At 42.7% G+C, this 16015-nt stretch overlaps 1 protein-coding gene across 1 annotated transcript in view; it reads right to left on the reverse strand.

Annotated features, from left to right (window-relative positions):
• Positions 1 to 10374, reverse strand: part of glrx3 (glutaredoxin 3) — a 32187-nt gene extending 21813 nt beyond the window's left edge. The window contains exons 1-2 of the mRNA XM_080205608.1: positions 10267 to 10374; positions 5356 to 5464 (exon numbers count right to left, since the gene is read on the reverse strand). Of these exons, the coding sequence (XP_080061734.1) occupies positions 5356 to 5464; positions 10267 to 10361 (204 nt within the window). The 5' untranslated portion in view covers positions 10362 to 10374. The remainder of the gene's footprint in view (positions 1 to 5355; positions 5465 to 10266) is intronic.
• Positions 10375 to 16015: the final 5641 nt, after the last annotated feature.

Here is a 16015-nt window from a genome sequence, read left to right on the forward strand (position 1 = left end):
GGGGTCAGTTTTTGTCCAATGTGTGCAGGAAGGTTTCCTGACACAGTATGTAGATAGGCCAACAAGAGGTGAGGCTACATTGGATTTGGTACTGGGTAATGAACCAGACCAGGTGTTTGACTTGGAGGTTTGGTGATAATGACCACAATTTGGTTACGTTGACCTCAGTGATGGAAAGGGATAGGTATAAACCGAAGGGCAGAAGTTATAGCTGGGGGAAAGGTAATTATGAGGCCATTAGGTGAGATTTAGGACACATAGTTTGGAGTAGGAAACTGCAGGGGCTGGGAACAACTGAAATGTGGAGCTTGTTCAAGGAGCAGCTACTGCGAGTCCTTGATAAATATGGACCTGTCAGGCAGGGGAAGAAGTGGTCGAGCGAGGGAACCGTGGTGTACTAAGGAAGTTGAATCTCTGGCGAAGAGGAAGAAGGAGGCTTATGTCAAGATGAGACGTGAAGGCTCAGTTAGGGCACTGGAGAGTTACAAATTAGCCGGGAAGGAACAAAAGAGAGAGTTAAGAAGAGCTAGAAGAGGACATGAGAAGACTTTGGCAGGTAGGATCAAAGAGAACCCTAAAGCTTTCTATAGGTATGTCAAGAATAAAAGATTGGTTAGGGCAAGATTAGGGCCAGTCAGGGACAGTAGTGGGAAGTTGTGTGTAGAGCCTGAAGAGATAGGAGAGGCACTAAGTGAATATTTTTCGTCAGTATTCATGCAGGAAAAAGTCAATGTAGCTGAGGACAATACTGAGACACAGGCTTTTAGACTAGATGGGATTGAGGTACATAAGGAGGAGGTGTTAGCAATTCTTGAGAGTATGAAAATAGATAAGTCCCCTGGGCCGGATGGGATTTACCCTAGGATTCTCAGGGAGGCTAGGGAGGAGATTGCAGAGCCTTTGGCTTTGATCTTCATGTCGTCATTGGCTACAGGCATAGTGCCGGAAGACTGGAGGATAGCAAATGTTGTCCCCTTGTTCAAGAAGGGGAGTAGAGACCATCCTGGGAATTATAGACCGGTGAGCCTTACTTCTGTTGTGGGCAAAGTTTTGGAAAGAATTATAAGAGATAGGATTTATAATCATCTAGAGAGAAATAAATTGATTAGGGATAGTCAGCACAGTTTTGTGAAGGGTAGGTCGTGCCTCACAAACCTTATCGAGTTCTTTGAAAAGGTGACCAAAGAGGTGGATAAGGGTAAGGCAGTTGACGTGGTGTATATGGATTTTAGCAAAGCATTTGATAAGGTTCCCCATGGTAGGCTACTGCAGAAAATGCAGATGCATGGGATTGAGGGTGATTTAGCAGTTTGGATCAGGAATTGGCTAGCTGATAGAAGACAGAGGGTGATGGTTGTTGGGAAATATTCAACCTGGAGTTCAGTTACAAGTGGTGTGCCTCAGGGATCTATTTTGGGGCCACTGCTGTTTGTCATTTTTATAAATGATCTAGATGAGGGTGTAGAAGGATGGATTAGTAAATTTGCTGACGACACCAAAGTCAGAGTTGTAGACAGTGAGGATGGATGTTACAGTTTGCAGAGGGACATAGATAAGTTGCAAGAGTGGGCTGAGAGGTGGCAAATGGAGTTTAATGAGGAAAAGTGTGAGGTGATTCACTTTGGTAAGATTAAAGGAGTACTGAACATAGAGCTAATGGAAGGACTCTTGGTAGTGTTGACGAGCAGAGAGATCTCGGTGTGCACGTGCATAGATCCCTGAAAGTTGGCACCCAGGTTGATAAGGTTGTTAAGAAGGCATACGGTGTGTTAGTTTTTATTGGTAGAGGGATTGAATTTTGGAGCCATGAGATCATGTTGCAACTGTACAAAACTCTGGTGCGGCCGCACTTGGAGTACTGCGTGCAGTTCTGGTCGCCGCATTACAAGAAAGATGTGGAAGCATTGGAAATGGTGCAGAGGAGGTTTACCAGGATGTTGCCTGGTATGGTGGGAAGGTCTTATGAGGAAAGGCTGAGGGACTTGAGGTTATTTTCGTTAGAGAGAACATTAAGAGGTGACCAAATCAAGGCTTACAAGATGATCAGAGGGTTAGATAGGGTAGACAGTGAGAGCCATTTTCATCGGATGGTGATGGCTAACACGAGAGGACATAGGTTTAAATTGCAGGGTGGTAATTATAGGACGGCTGTCAGAGGTAGGTTCTTTACTCAGAGGGTAGTAAGGTCGTGGAATGCCCTGCCTGCAGCAGTTGTGGACTCGCCAACTTTAAGGGCGTTCAAATGATCAGTGGAAAGGCATATGGATAACATTGGATTAGCTTAGGTTAGAGGGTCATTAGATTTGTTCCACTGGTCAGCACAACATTGAGGGCCGAAGGGCCTGTACTGCACTGTAATGTTCTACGTTCCATATAAAGAGCATGGGACATAGAGAGAGAGAGAGAGAGAGAACTAGAATGAACAGTTAGGTTCTGCAACAATCTGATGCCACACTACATATTGCCAGATTTTTAAAATTTAATCTCACATTTGCTGCAAGTGTTACTACACAGGATGTAGTTAAATTCAGTATGCATACAGAAAATTCTTATTCGCTGCAAAGTCAAATAGACAGTCCACATCATGAATAGTACACACCTGCTGAGGACAGTACTCTTACACCACTAAGGAGTGAAAGAAAAGCATAAAGTAATGAAGCATGCTCACCATTCCATCACTTAGTAATGCAAATTCCTCTACATTCCCATCATTCTGTGGTCTACTGTGCACTCTAAACATAATGCCACCCACTATTTATTAACTGAATCCAAAAAGACTCCATCACCATTATTACAAATTTTCCTTTCTACAATTGTGATCATTTCTGCAAGCTAAAGCATGGGACAGCACATTACCAGTTCCATGAGGGAGCAAAAGGAGACAAGGAGCTACACACCCTACTCTGTAATATGCTGCCCCATGCTTTCCTCTGGAGAGGGCTTGCTCCATGCCAACCTCCTACAATCATAAAACAGTGCTGGTGGACCAATTCTTATAGTTTCTGGGACTTCCACCCCTCAGTGAGGAGGAAATTGCACACTCAGAAGCTTCTGATCACTCTATTTGGACCGCAACTCCAAGAGCTTGAAATAGAGCAAGGACAAGCAGGCAGTCCATGAATCTAAGAGCAAGAATCATCTGGAGTCTTGAGCAGAGAGGATTTGGGGTGCAGGAGGGAAGGGTTGGTGTGTCTTATAGAGCAGGGAAGTAATGGGGTGGGGGGTGGGGGGGGATGTTTTCTTCCGGGGCCTGACCTTCTAATTCATAGAAACATAAAATAAAGGGCACTGCGCAAAGATAGTAACTCCCTTTCATTTTAAAATGTTTTTCAAAGGGAAGAACAGCCTGCTCCCCCTCTCCCAACTGCTCACTTAACCATAGTACAGCATCAGCAACGTGTTATCAGGTTCAACCGGCTTATTAACAACTTCAAGTGAGTCTTTATTAGTATAAGTATGGTGTACAAACAGCCAATTTCAGCCCTCTCTCTGGCTTCCCTGCACCCCTCCCCCCAATCTTCCCTACTAAAAACACACCACAAATCAAAATCAGCCCAGATTACATTATATCCTTTCATTCTAATTATGTCACTAGTTCCCTGGTTTTGATTTTCTTTAAAATCCATACACAGTTGCATATAAATATTCCCACTCTAAACCACTCACACAGCTATTATCTTTCACTTTGCTCCTCATTAGCTTTAGTTCTATCTGTCCTAGTTTTATCAAATAATCTCAGTAAAATTAGTTCTGCCTCCTCACTCATTTATTATTCTAGAGTACTTTGTGTTTCCAAGTAATTATTCTTAACTACTTTCCCATGTCAATTTCTTTAAGTTTATTATTTTAATGTACAACCATAGCATTCTATACTTGATGCTGGAATTTAGGAGACAGAATTAGCTTTATTAAATTATCTGGATAATCACTTCCTGTTCCAAAGCTGGTCCCAATTTCCCACAAAAATCAAACCCTACTCCACATTCCTCTAACCATCCACCCAGCTGTCTAATCTTTTGCTGACTGCATAGCCAGTATTTCTGCGAATGGACTTGACATCTTTTTATTTCAACACTCTTGGTAAATCTTCAAATTCTTTGTATACATGTTCCTCAATCTTACAGGCTTGGATATACACTTAAACTAGGCATTAAGAGCTGAAAATTGACATTAGCCCAAATAGCTGTTTGTCAGCCAGATTCATGTGGGCAGAATTAACTTTATGATTCCATAAACATTCTACATTAAGAGTTGTAAATTCCTCTTTGTTTAAACATGTGTATGTTGTTTGCTGAGCTTTCCATAAAAACTATAACGATTAATGTTTTATACCAAAAGCTTCCATTTTCCTGGCAAGAACTCCATAGTAAAAACAGATGCATTTTATTTTTCCACCTTCTAATTCATAGAAACATAGAAAATAGGAGTAAGCCATTTGGCCATCCGAGCCTGCTTGTCCATTCAACATGTTCATGGCTGATCCTTTTGCTCAACGCCATACTCCAGCATTCTCCCCATACTCCTCAACACCTTTAGAGTCTAAACATTTATTTCATTTTTAAATATATTCAGAAGTTAGTAATCCGCAGTTTTGGATTATAAGGCATTCCATAGGTTCACCAACATCTGAATGAAGAAATTTCTCCTCATCTCAGTCCATATCCTGAGACTATGACCTCTTTTTTCTAGACCTCAGCGAAAGAAACAATATCCCTGCATCCAGTCTGTCCAGCCCTGTTACAATTTTATACATTTCAATTAGATCCTCTCACATTCTTCTAAATTTCAGTTAATACAAGCCCAGTCAACCCAATTTCTCTTCAATCTTGCCATCCCAGGAATCAGTCTGGTGAACCTTCGCTGCACTCCCTCTATGGCAAGTACATCCTTTCTTAGATGAAGAGACCAAAACCGCACAAAATAATCCAAGTGTAATCCCACCAAGACCCTGTATACCTGCATTATGACATGCTTGCTTCTGTGCTTAAGTCCTCTTGCAATGAAGGCCAACATACTATTTGTCTTCCTAACTGCTTGCTATTCCTGCATGCTTGTCTTTGTATGTTAAGATTTCCCAATCTATCACTATTTAAATAATATTCTGCCATTCTGTTTCTCCATCTGAAGTGGATAATTTCATCTTTATTCATGTTATACTGCATCCGCCATGTCTTTGCCCACTCACTCAACATGTCTAAAGCACCCTAAAACCTCTTAACGTCCTCTTCAGCGTTCACCTTCCCACCAAGTATAGTGTCATCAGCACACTTGGAAATATTACTAACCTTTGTTAGTCATTCATTAACTTTGATGGTTACATTGCAGTCAACTTGGTAGAATAATTAAGAAAATTACCTTTACAAATATAACATGAGGATATTCTTTGGACAGTTCAGTCATGACTTCATTCATTTGCACACACTGTGGAGCCCATGGTGCCCAGAAATGGACCATGACCAGTGACCTAAAAAAAGGATTTTTTAAAAGTAAACTTTAACGTCCAGACATTAGATCAGATCTTGCAACTTTGTTCATTTTTCAATGTTTTGAAACTCAACTGCATCACATAAACGTGTACAGAGGTTCAAGTTTTATATTAATGAATAAACCAAGCTTAACAACTCCACACCAAAACTGGATATTTTACTTGACCTTTAATGACAAGCTTCAATACCATAGATCTGCCTTCGTCATTTTGACTTATTAAAATCTACTGTTACATCAAACCTCAACATAACCAGCAGCGATTATGCAAAATATAAATGGCCAAAGTGTATCTGCCAACTGTTATAATTTTGGGTTTACCATTAGGACAACAGCATTTTTATACTGCACTCCCACCATTCATTATTCTGTACTACTTGACCTGCTATGTCATTGCACACCATAAGACCATAAGACATAGGAGCAGATTTAGGCCATTTGGCCCATCGAGTCTGCTCTGCCATTCATTCACGGCTGATTATTTTTCTCACCCCCATTCTCCTGCCTTTTCCCCATAACCCCTGATCCCCTTATTAATGAAGAACCTATCTATCTCTGTCTTAAAAATACTGAATGACCTGCCTCCACAGCTTTCTACGACAGAGTTCCACAGATGCACCACTCTGAAGAAATTCCTCCTTATCTCTGTTTTAAAGGATCATCCCTTTAGTCTGAGGTTGTGCCCTCTGGTTCTAGTTTTTCCCTACTAATGGAAACACCCTCTCCATGTCCACTCTATCAGGCCTCGCAGTATCCTGTAAGTTTCAATAAGATCCCCCCCCCCCCCCCATCCTTCTAAACTTCGAGTACAGACCCAGAATCCTCAATCATTCCTCATACGACAAGATCTTCACACCAGCGATCATTCTTGTGAACTTCCTCTGGACCCTTTCCAAGGCCAGCACATCCATTCTTAGATATGGGGCCCAAAGCTGCATACAATACTCCAAATGGGGTCTGACCAGAGCCATATATAGCCTCAGAAGTACATCCCTGCTCTTGTATTCTAGCCCTCGCGACATGAATACTAATATTGCATTTGCCTTCTTAATTGCCGACTGAACCTATACTTACGAGAGTCTTGAACAATGACTCCCAAGTCCCTACACCTCCATTCCTTCTTCCAAAGTGCATTACCTCACACTTTTCCACATTGTATTCCATCTGCCACTTCTTTGCCCACTCTTCTAATCTGTCCAAGTCCTTCTGCAGTCCCCCTGCTTCCTCAATACTTCCTGTCTCTCTACATACCTTTGTAGAACAGATAGCCAAGGGACAGGTAGCCAAGATCAAAGGAATAAAAACAGGACATTCAGCACCACTCTGAGTCCTTTCCTCCTTTCATTTTGATCATGGTTGATCTGGACATTAACCATTCGTCCACATTGATTCTATATCCCAATAGGCTTGCTTAACAGAAATCTTGATTGGGAGTATGGGTGGGGTGGGGTGGGAGTATGGGTTGGGTTGGGTTGGGTGGGGTGGGGTGGGGTGGGAGTATGGGTTGGGTTGGGTGGGAGTATGGGTTGGGTTGGGTTGGGTGGGGTGGGGTGGGGTGGGGTGGGAGTATGGGTTGGGTTGGGTTGGGTTGGGTGGGGTGGGGTGGGGTGGGGTGGGGTGGGGAGGGAGTGAGTTTCAGATTTCCATTACTCTGTGTGCAGAAGTGCTTCCTGATATCACACCTGAATGGTTAGCTTTAATACGATGATTAACTTCCCTTGTTCTGAACTAGCCAGAGGGAAGATGGTTTCACTCTATCCATATCCTTTAATCATTTTAAACATCTCAATTATATCACAAATTAATCTTCTATAGTCAAAGAAATACAAGCTAAGTCCATAGAACCATAGAAAATTACAGCTCAGAAACAGGCCCTTTGGCCCTTCTTGTCTGTGCCGAACCATTTTTTGCCTAGTCCCACTGACCTGCTCTTGGACCATATCCCTCCACACCCCTCTCAACCATGAATCCATCCAAGTTTTTCTTAAATGTTAAAAGTGACCCCACATTTACCACTTTATCCGGCAGCTCATTCCACACTCCCACCACTCTCTGCATGAAGAAGCCCCCCCCCTAATATTCCCTTTAAACTTTTCTCCTTTCATCCTTAAGCCATGGTTTTTTCCTCCCCTAGCCTCAGTGGAGAAAGCCTGCTTGCATTCACTCTACCTATACCCATCAAAATCTTATACACCTCTATCAAATCTCCCCTCATTCTCCTACGTTCCAGGGAATAAAGTCCTAACCTATTCAATCTCTCTCTGTAACTCAGCTTCTCAAGTCCCGGCAACATCCTTGTGAACCTTCACTGCACTCTTTCAACCTTATTTACGTCCTTCCTGTAACTAGTTGACCAAAACTGTACACAATACTCTAAATTCGGCCTCACCAATGCCTTATACAACTTTAGCGTAACACACCAACTTTTATACTCGATTTATAAAGGCCAATGTACCAAAAGCACTCTTTACAACCCTATCCACCTGTGACATCACTTTTAGGGAATTCTATACCTGTATTCCCAGATCCCTCTGTTCAACTGCACTCTTCAGAGTCCCACCATTTACCCTGTACGTTCTACTTTGGTTTGTCCTTCCAAAGTGCAATACTTCACACTTGTCTGCGTTAAATTCCATTTGCAGGGATAAGTCTATGTAACCTGGCCTCTTAATGTAACTCTTTTAGCTCTATTGACATTCTGATGTATCTGTATTGCATACAGTCCTACCAAGGTTAGCATATTCTTCCTGAGGTGCGGTATCCATAGCTAATGTATTACTCCAGGCATGGGCTATTATTGCTTTGTACAACTGTGGCACTCCTTATTCCAGCCCATTTGAGATGAAGGTTAATATGATGTTAGCCCATATACACCTCAATTTTACTGATTTCTTTTTACTGGTCCAGTCAAGTAGTGCTAGATTGTGGATAACTGGACTCAAGGATAAAGGAGGATGAGGGAAGGAGCGTAGGAGAGCCACAACCGTGAAACAGAGAGGAAAACAAACAGCTTCTGCAAGACAAGGTGGGAGCTATAGTTAAGGTCAAGTTGTTGATGTTGATACTAAATCCAGAGGACTATAAAATGGTCCACAGAAAAAGTGCTGAGTGCCATTAGAACATTGTGGAAGAGCAAAAAGCAATGGTTAGAGAGATAATAGGACAGACAGCTGAATTGACAAAACAACAGAGAGCGCAGAGATCACATTTAGGAAAACAGCGGTGTTCAGCATAACAGTCGTATAAGCTGCATTCGGCTCCCTGGCATAAAGTGAGTGGCAAATACAGCATATTAACTAAGCTGCAGGAAGAACTGTTTCCACCTGCAAGAATTGTTTGGAAACCTGCACAATATTGTGAATGAACAGATTTGCAACTCCTATGCTTATGTGGGAAATAGGGCAAAATCTGAACAAATGAAACGGAAAAAAAAATTGGAGGCCACAATTTTGGTAAATCATCCATTACTTTGGGCAATTAATTTCAGTAATTTTATCATACCAAATTTTTCAAGGAGCTTAAGATTGTGACAAATCTACTTCCATGACCTTAACCTGTATTTTACAGATTTTTAAAATATAAGCTTATGCTTTCCCAAATACTTTCCTACCTGGGATCAAGGTGTATAGACAGATGACATTAGAACCACTGTTACTTGAAGGATAAATACCAACACACACTGAATGACTGAATTACAGATTTTGCTGTTATGCTGTCTGCATAAACTCCTAACAATCATTAATAACACAAAATAATGTCTACCTTTACAAACAATTTAACTGACTGAACCAGTTAAACAGGCTTAGGTGGAGGTGCAGGAGGACAACTTGAGTAAACATCATTAGTTGATGGTTCCTGCCAATTTCTCTACACCCACTTCTTTTCGAGAGTAAGACCATCACTAATTATTCAGAAGGGGCTTTTTCCAATTAAGCTCTATTTAATACCCCTCCTCCCTCCCTCCCTCAAACAGCAACTAGCTGAGATCAGAAGAACTGCTTGGTGTATTTGGATTTCACCTCCCTTGCCCCATCATTGTATCCAGCCTGGCGGTCTGCCCCGGTATCATGGCTAAATTCACAGCTGGGTGTCCCTAGGGAGGGAAAATGCGGTGTCTGGGGGCACCGTCGAGGCCTTCTCTGTCCATTGGGCACCGCAAGGACTGGGTGTATTATCAGCCCCCTTAAATCACATTTTGATTTAAGGTAAGTTTCCTTTCTTTGTCTTTTATTTTAGGCAGTCGCCTTTTTGGAACCGCCCTTAGAATAGAATAAGATCACTACAGTACAGGAGGCGGTCATTCAGCGCATTGAGTCCGCACCAGCTTCTTGTTTTGTCCCTGAGTTTAACTTAGTTCATTTGATTTGATTTACTACCCCCAAAATATCCCCACCATTGCCACTCAATCGCTATTGCTTTCTGCTCCACCGTCTCCACTCCCTTCTCCAACTATATAATCCATCACATTTCCACCCCTCATCAGCTCTGAAGAAGTCACACAGACTCCAAACTGTAACTTTTTTTTCTCCAGCAATGCTATCAGAGCTGCAGAGGCTGGTTCCCCTGCTAACATCCCGCCCGGGGGCTTCAGCTGGGGGTGGGGGGGAGAAACCCCGACAAGCAAGGAGCCCCTAGGCCACCCACAGCAGAGGGCCCCACATAGCGGCCAGCCTCCAACTCCTCCTGCCCCTGCTCTTCCCTCCCCGGCTCCGCCGCGTCTATCACCCCGATAAAGGGTAGGGTGCGAACACTCTTTGGACCCCAGCCATCCGGCCTGCCTACCTCTTGGCTTTTTCCAGCACCTCCTGGAATTGGCTCGCAGTCTCCACCACCATTATCTCCGCCGCCATGATTACCAGACTGCACCAGTGGCACATCGAATGACAGATAGCAGCGACTGTGGGTCGATTCGTGCTGTCTGGCCCGCCCCACTTCTAAAACCTGCTGCAAAGGACAAGTTTACAAACAACTTTTTAATCCCGTTTTAAAACCTGTGCACCCCTTTGCCCGTTTGTTTTAAGTATTGTGCATTTTACTTGATATGCAGCAGGGTTGTATGACTTCTTTAGAGCTGATGAGGGGTGGAAATGTGATGGATTATGCAGTTGGAGAGGAGAGTGGAGATGGTGGAGCAGTATAGCAGTTTAATCAGAAGAGACATTTTTCCTTTTTGTAATATAATGAAAAGCAAATTAACAAGAACGGAATAATTTCTATTTTGTTTGATGTGTGAAGAGGGAGCACAATTGTTGAAAGATGCTGGCTGGCCCAAGTGTTTGTAATAATAATGTACCTTTCCTTTCAGTTTCCAGCATTTTTTTTGTTTTGCTTTTATATATAATGTATTTAACTATGATACAATTGCTTTTTAGGCTGATTTTTATGGTCAGTGCATGCAAAGCAAGGATTTTGGTTTAAAACATATTGCTAGTCAATGCTGGGAGGATAATGTGATCTATTATTTGTTTCTTTTGTCTCCATTTTGATTATTTAGATATTTTGTTCAGTGTTCATATTTTAGCCTGATCCTCTGTTTTTAATCTCTTATTTACAATGATGTTGTAAAGGATGATTATCCTTCCCCTTTTATATAGATTTGTTATATGAATTAAAAATCAACTTGGGCTGCCATTATGCTTATTTAAATGAATCCTCAATGCATATTCTCAATCCACAATTCCATGATGGCCCTGCTTTGGACCCCTTTTCGTGTTACTTGACTATTTTAGCCAGTTTAGTTTTATAACTCACCAAATACATTTTAAACAACTCTTATTTGAGAACATGTATTATAGAATCTCTACATTGCAGAAGAGGCCATTTGACCCATCGAGTCTGTACTGACTCTCTGACAGAGTGTCTTACTCAAGCTTTCTAACCCCCCCCCCCCATCTCTGTAACCCCAAACATTTGATTACCTATAAAGATTCACACTCCAACCATTATTATGTAAATTGAGTTTGTGTCTTTATATGCCCTGTTTGTGAACAGAACTCCCACTCACCTGATGAAGAAGCAGAGCTCCAAAAGCTAGTGGATTTTGCTATCAAATAAACCTGTTGGACTTTAACCTGGTGTTGTGAGACTTCTTACTGTGTTTACCCCAAACATTTACCATGGATATTCTACCTAACCTACACATGTTAGGACTAAAGGCCAATTTAGTAGACATGGGAAGAATGTGCAAACTCCACACAGTTACCCAAGGCTGAAATTACCTGAAAGAGCCCCCCCCCCCCCACCCAGGCTGAAATTGAACCAGGATCCCCAGAGTTGTGAGAGAGCAGTGCTAACCATTGTTCCAACATGAAGTAAACTAGAATTTTCCAGTTTTTTCTTTTAAGTAATATCTGAGTTCCTAGCTGCCCCTCCCCCATTTCCTTTTTTCTTTGTATAAGGTGGTCAAGGACCAGTTACATCAAACCCTCCCATTCTTGGGATGTGACTTTTCACACAAACATAAAGTTTCCAAAATAAATTACATTTATATAGTAGTTTCACAACCTCTGGACCTCAAGTGCGTTTCAGATAATGATGTACTTTTGAAACGTAGTCACTGCTGTAATGTCGGAAACACTACAGCCAATTTGTGTACAGCAAGCTTCCACAAATAGCAATATGATAATGACCAACTGGTTCTTTCTCATGTTGATTGAGGTGTATATAGACCAAAACTCTCTTGCTCACCTTCAAAACAATGCCATGGTATTTTGTATCCTTAGAATGCAAACAGTGACTCAGGTTAATGTCTCATCTGAAAGGTAGCATCACTGACAGTGTAGCACTCCCTTTAGTAACTTCACTGGACTGTCAGCCTAAATTTTGTACTATCACAAACCCGGCTGATATCTGTAAGTGTGCCCCACCTTGGGAACACCAGTTCATGGTGGTGTATAGTTTTGTCTACAGGAATGGTGTAAGGAGCACGTGTGAGAGCAGCAACTAGTCCAGTCATCATATAATACTTATTAAAAACTATTTATTACAATAAAGATATATATATATATATATATATATGTGAACAGGACTTTAATGACCTAAGACATTTACATGCAAGAAACTACTAAACACATCCACACAGGTTAAGTAGAAATTACTTTTTTGTCTCAGGTACATTTATAAGATCTGAACTCTTTCAGGACTTCCCTCTTCACAAACAATATCTGATTCAAAAGATCTATAAGAAAAAGCCAGCTAATAATTTCACACTGTACACGATTGAGTAGTTGTGCAGTGGAATGTCTCCTCATGGTTCAGCGAAGATATGGTTTTAACTGTCTTCACAAAGGTTTCTGCACTTTTGCATCTGGTCTGCTAACTAGAACTGGCACCTCAGGCTTCTAGATGGAATCTGTGTCCTGCTTCCACAAAAAGATTGCCAATTATACCATTGCTTCCCTTTTGAAGACTCTTTACATTTGTGCAATTGTCTGTTCAAAGTGTTTCCTATTAGCGGAACAATGTATTTCTTTTTCTCTTGTCTATAACTGCTAATCTCCATATTGGAATTCACATCCTGTGAAATACCTTTTGAAATGTTGGTGGCTTTGAACCTGCTGGTACATTCATGAGAGTATACCAAATCTCTGGAATGGGACTTGACCCTACAATCTTGACTCAGGCATGTAAGTGCTATTAACTGCACCATGATTGACAATTCAGCTGTAATGTGAGAGCTGCAACATTATAGTGGAAAGAAATAAACATTATTCAGACAGCAGTTTCATAATAATAGGATATGCCAAATTGCTTTTGGTCAATTAAGCATTTTTTGTGTTGTTGTAATGACCATAAAACGTAGGAGCAGAATCAGCCCATTGAGTTTGATCTGCCATTCAATGAGATCAAGGACTGATATGATAATCTGTGTATGGATGTTGAGAAACAAATGCAGGTCAGAAAACCAGGAAAACACTGATTTTTACCAATTTCCATCAGCTTTTTTGACTCCAGTCGAGAAGATAACTGGTGCCTCAGTTGTTACCACAAGTGAAAGTTGTCTCCTCCAAGAGTGTCACATTCCTTCAGTACTGAAACGTCAGCCAAAGTTACGTGCTCAAGCCTCTGGAGTAGAAGCTGAACATATGATGTCTCATTAGAGGTAGGAGTGTCACCAGTGACATTTGGAATTAGCAACATTGCTTCCATTTTAAGGAGACTAAGTACTAGACAGATTGGCGGGAGTAACTATGACCTAATAATGGGAAAGAGAGCCATGGTTACAGTAGCTGTGTGAATTTTCTCACTTCTATAACACAGTGAGTCGCGCCTCCCCAATGGTCCCGCTGGGCAACATAGCTGCTACTCCGAGTGAGCAGTGATGGCTAAAGCGACTGGCCGAGGAGTGAATGCGGATGTAATTGTACGTCTGTGCCCAGTCAGACTGCAGTTGCAAACAGGTGGGTTGAGTTTGGCCTTTCAATCCATTCATGCGCAAAGGCTCCATCCAGAATTGCCAATCTTGAGTAGCTGTGTGAATTTTCTGGCTTCTATAGCACAGCGAGTCAAGCCATTCCGCAGGAACCACCTGGTATCATCTCTGAGGGCATAAGAGATGTTATTTGTTGTCTGGTTGAAAAACAAATAACGGGAGCAATTCATGCCACCCTATGACCACTATTACTCAACTACCAGCTTGATACGGGTGGTATTGCTGGAGTAGTATGTGGCTGAATCTGCATAACTGTGGTTATCTTGGCGTTCTAGACCACAGTGAGTTGAAACCTAGCTGATGGTCCCACAGGGTATGCAGAACCTTAGCCTGGCAGAAGATTGTTCTGCAGGGAATTCAACTAGCAGAGAATTGCTAACACGCTTCTGTACCTGTAAACCCAGCAACCTAAAGAAACTTTGACTAAGACAGGTTCTGCCCTGTCCCAGGGGTAGTTGGTGATATGCATTCGACCCAAAGGATGCGATCGCCCCTATCAAGGTAGCAGAAGCCTTTCTGAGACCTCCAGCCCAGTCAATCGGCTTAGAGGAAAGACGAGTTTACCCGTACCTGGTGTGAGGCAGCGAATGGTCATTGGTGCCCCGTTTCGTTCGTGATGATCACTTGCCAGGTGATAAAATAACGGAGAAGGTTCGCGGGAACCTCTTAAAAACTGTTGAAAGAGATATTAGTCTTCCATGCCCCGAGGGGTCGGATCTGGTTAGATAGCGATCGGTGCAGCTCCTGGGTTGTGCGAGTGTGTTTCATGTTATAGTTGTGTTGTCTGAATCGTTGTGTGTTGCTCGTTGCACTGACGTTTGTGTTACTTAATAAAATAATGCTTTGTAACTCAAATGATGATTATGGGTAAACGGCTCCGAACAACCGAGCAAAAACTAGCTTTCACGACAAATGTTTCCAACGGTGTGACTCAATCTGCTTGCCTGCAGTTATGGTGGTTGTGGCCGCATTGTACCGAGATCAATTTCCCGTTTCTGCCAATCGCCTAAGGGCTGTGGTAATATCTGGTGGACGATGCTCTGATTCCTTTCAGCAGTGCATGACACTGTCGACGAGCGACAATAAAACTCGGATAAGACGGTCTCCCGAGTGTCTCTCGAAAATGTGCTCCGTCATGTTTGTAGCACTACGCACCCTGATGCTTACTCAGCATTCAACACACAATTGCACCTTGAAAATCAGATCAAAAATACTTCCATGTACCATGAAGTTGTTCATGGATTGTGGATAGGGCCAATTTAATGTAAGGAAATTGATTGACGTATAGTCCATCTTAATGTCAATGATCAGAAATTGTTTGAAGGGGTCATATTTGCTGTGGATAAAGAGGAACCGCTGGATATATTGTACTTGGATTTCCAGGAGGCATTCAGTATAGAATCCCTACAGTGCAGAAAGAAGCCATTCAGCCCATCAAACCTGTATTGACAAAAATCGTACACAGGCCCTATTCCCGCAACCATATTTTTACCACCTTATCTCGGTGACACTAAAGGTCAATTTAGCATGGTCAATCCACATAACCTGCACATCTTTAGACTGTGGGACGAAATCCACTGAGAATATTACGTTGAATAATGGTGTAGTGAGTAACATTGGCATGGGAGGGGTTACTGGGAGTGTGGGTTTAGGGGTTGTATGCAGAGCAATGCTCGAGCTGATGGTGGTTCCAATCATTCTACTTTATTGGCATACCCGTCATATGTCTGAATCTTGAACTTTGGCCGCTTGTAAAGTATCCCATCGGGCGGCCGCCAAGACTGTTCCAATTTTGCTTCTCGCCAGTGCTGTGACCCCGCCGTGCCATCCCTGCCCTACTCTTCAGGTGGCACCGCTCTGCAGGCACCAACCGCTGTTTGCGGTTTGAATGAGCACGTGGTTGCGGCCTGCGCCCTGATTGGTTAATTGGCATTTCGTCGACGCACGAACAGACTTTCCAGGTCGACGGAAGCAACCCTGCGCGCTGTCGCTCGGAGACTGGCGAGGGGAGCCGAGCGCAGCCGAACCGAGGGCCGCCCGAGGAGGGAGCCGAGCGCAGCCGAACCGAGGGCCGCCCGAGGAGGGAGCCGAGCGCAGCCG

The sequence above is a fragment of the Carcharhinus amblyrhynchos genome, chromosome 17 (assembly GCF_965287045.1).
Source record: "Carcharhinus amblyrhynchos chromosome 17, sCarAmb.v2.hapA, whole genome shotgun sequence".
NCBI lineage: Eukaryota > Metazoa > Chordata > Chondrichthyes > Carcharhiniformes > Carcharhinidae > Carcharhinus > Carcharhinus amblyrhynchos.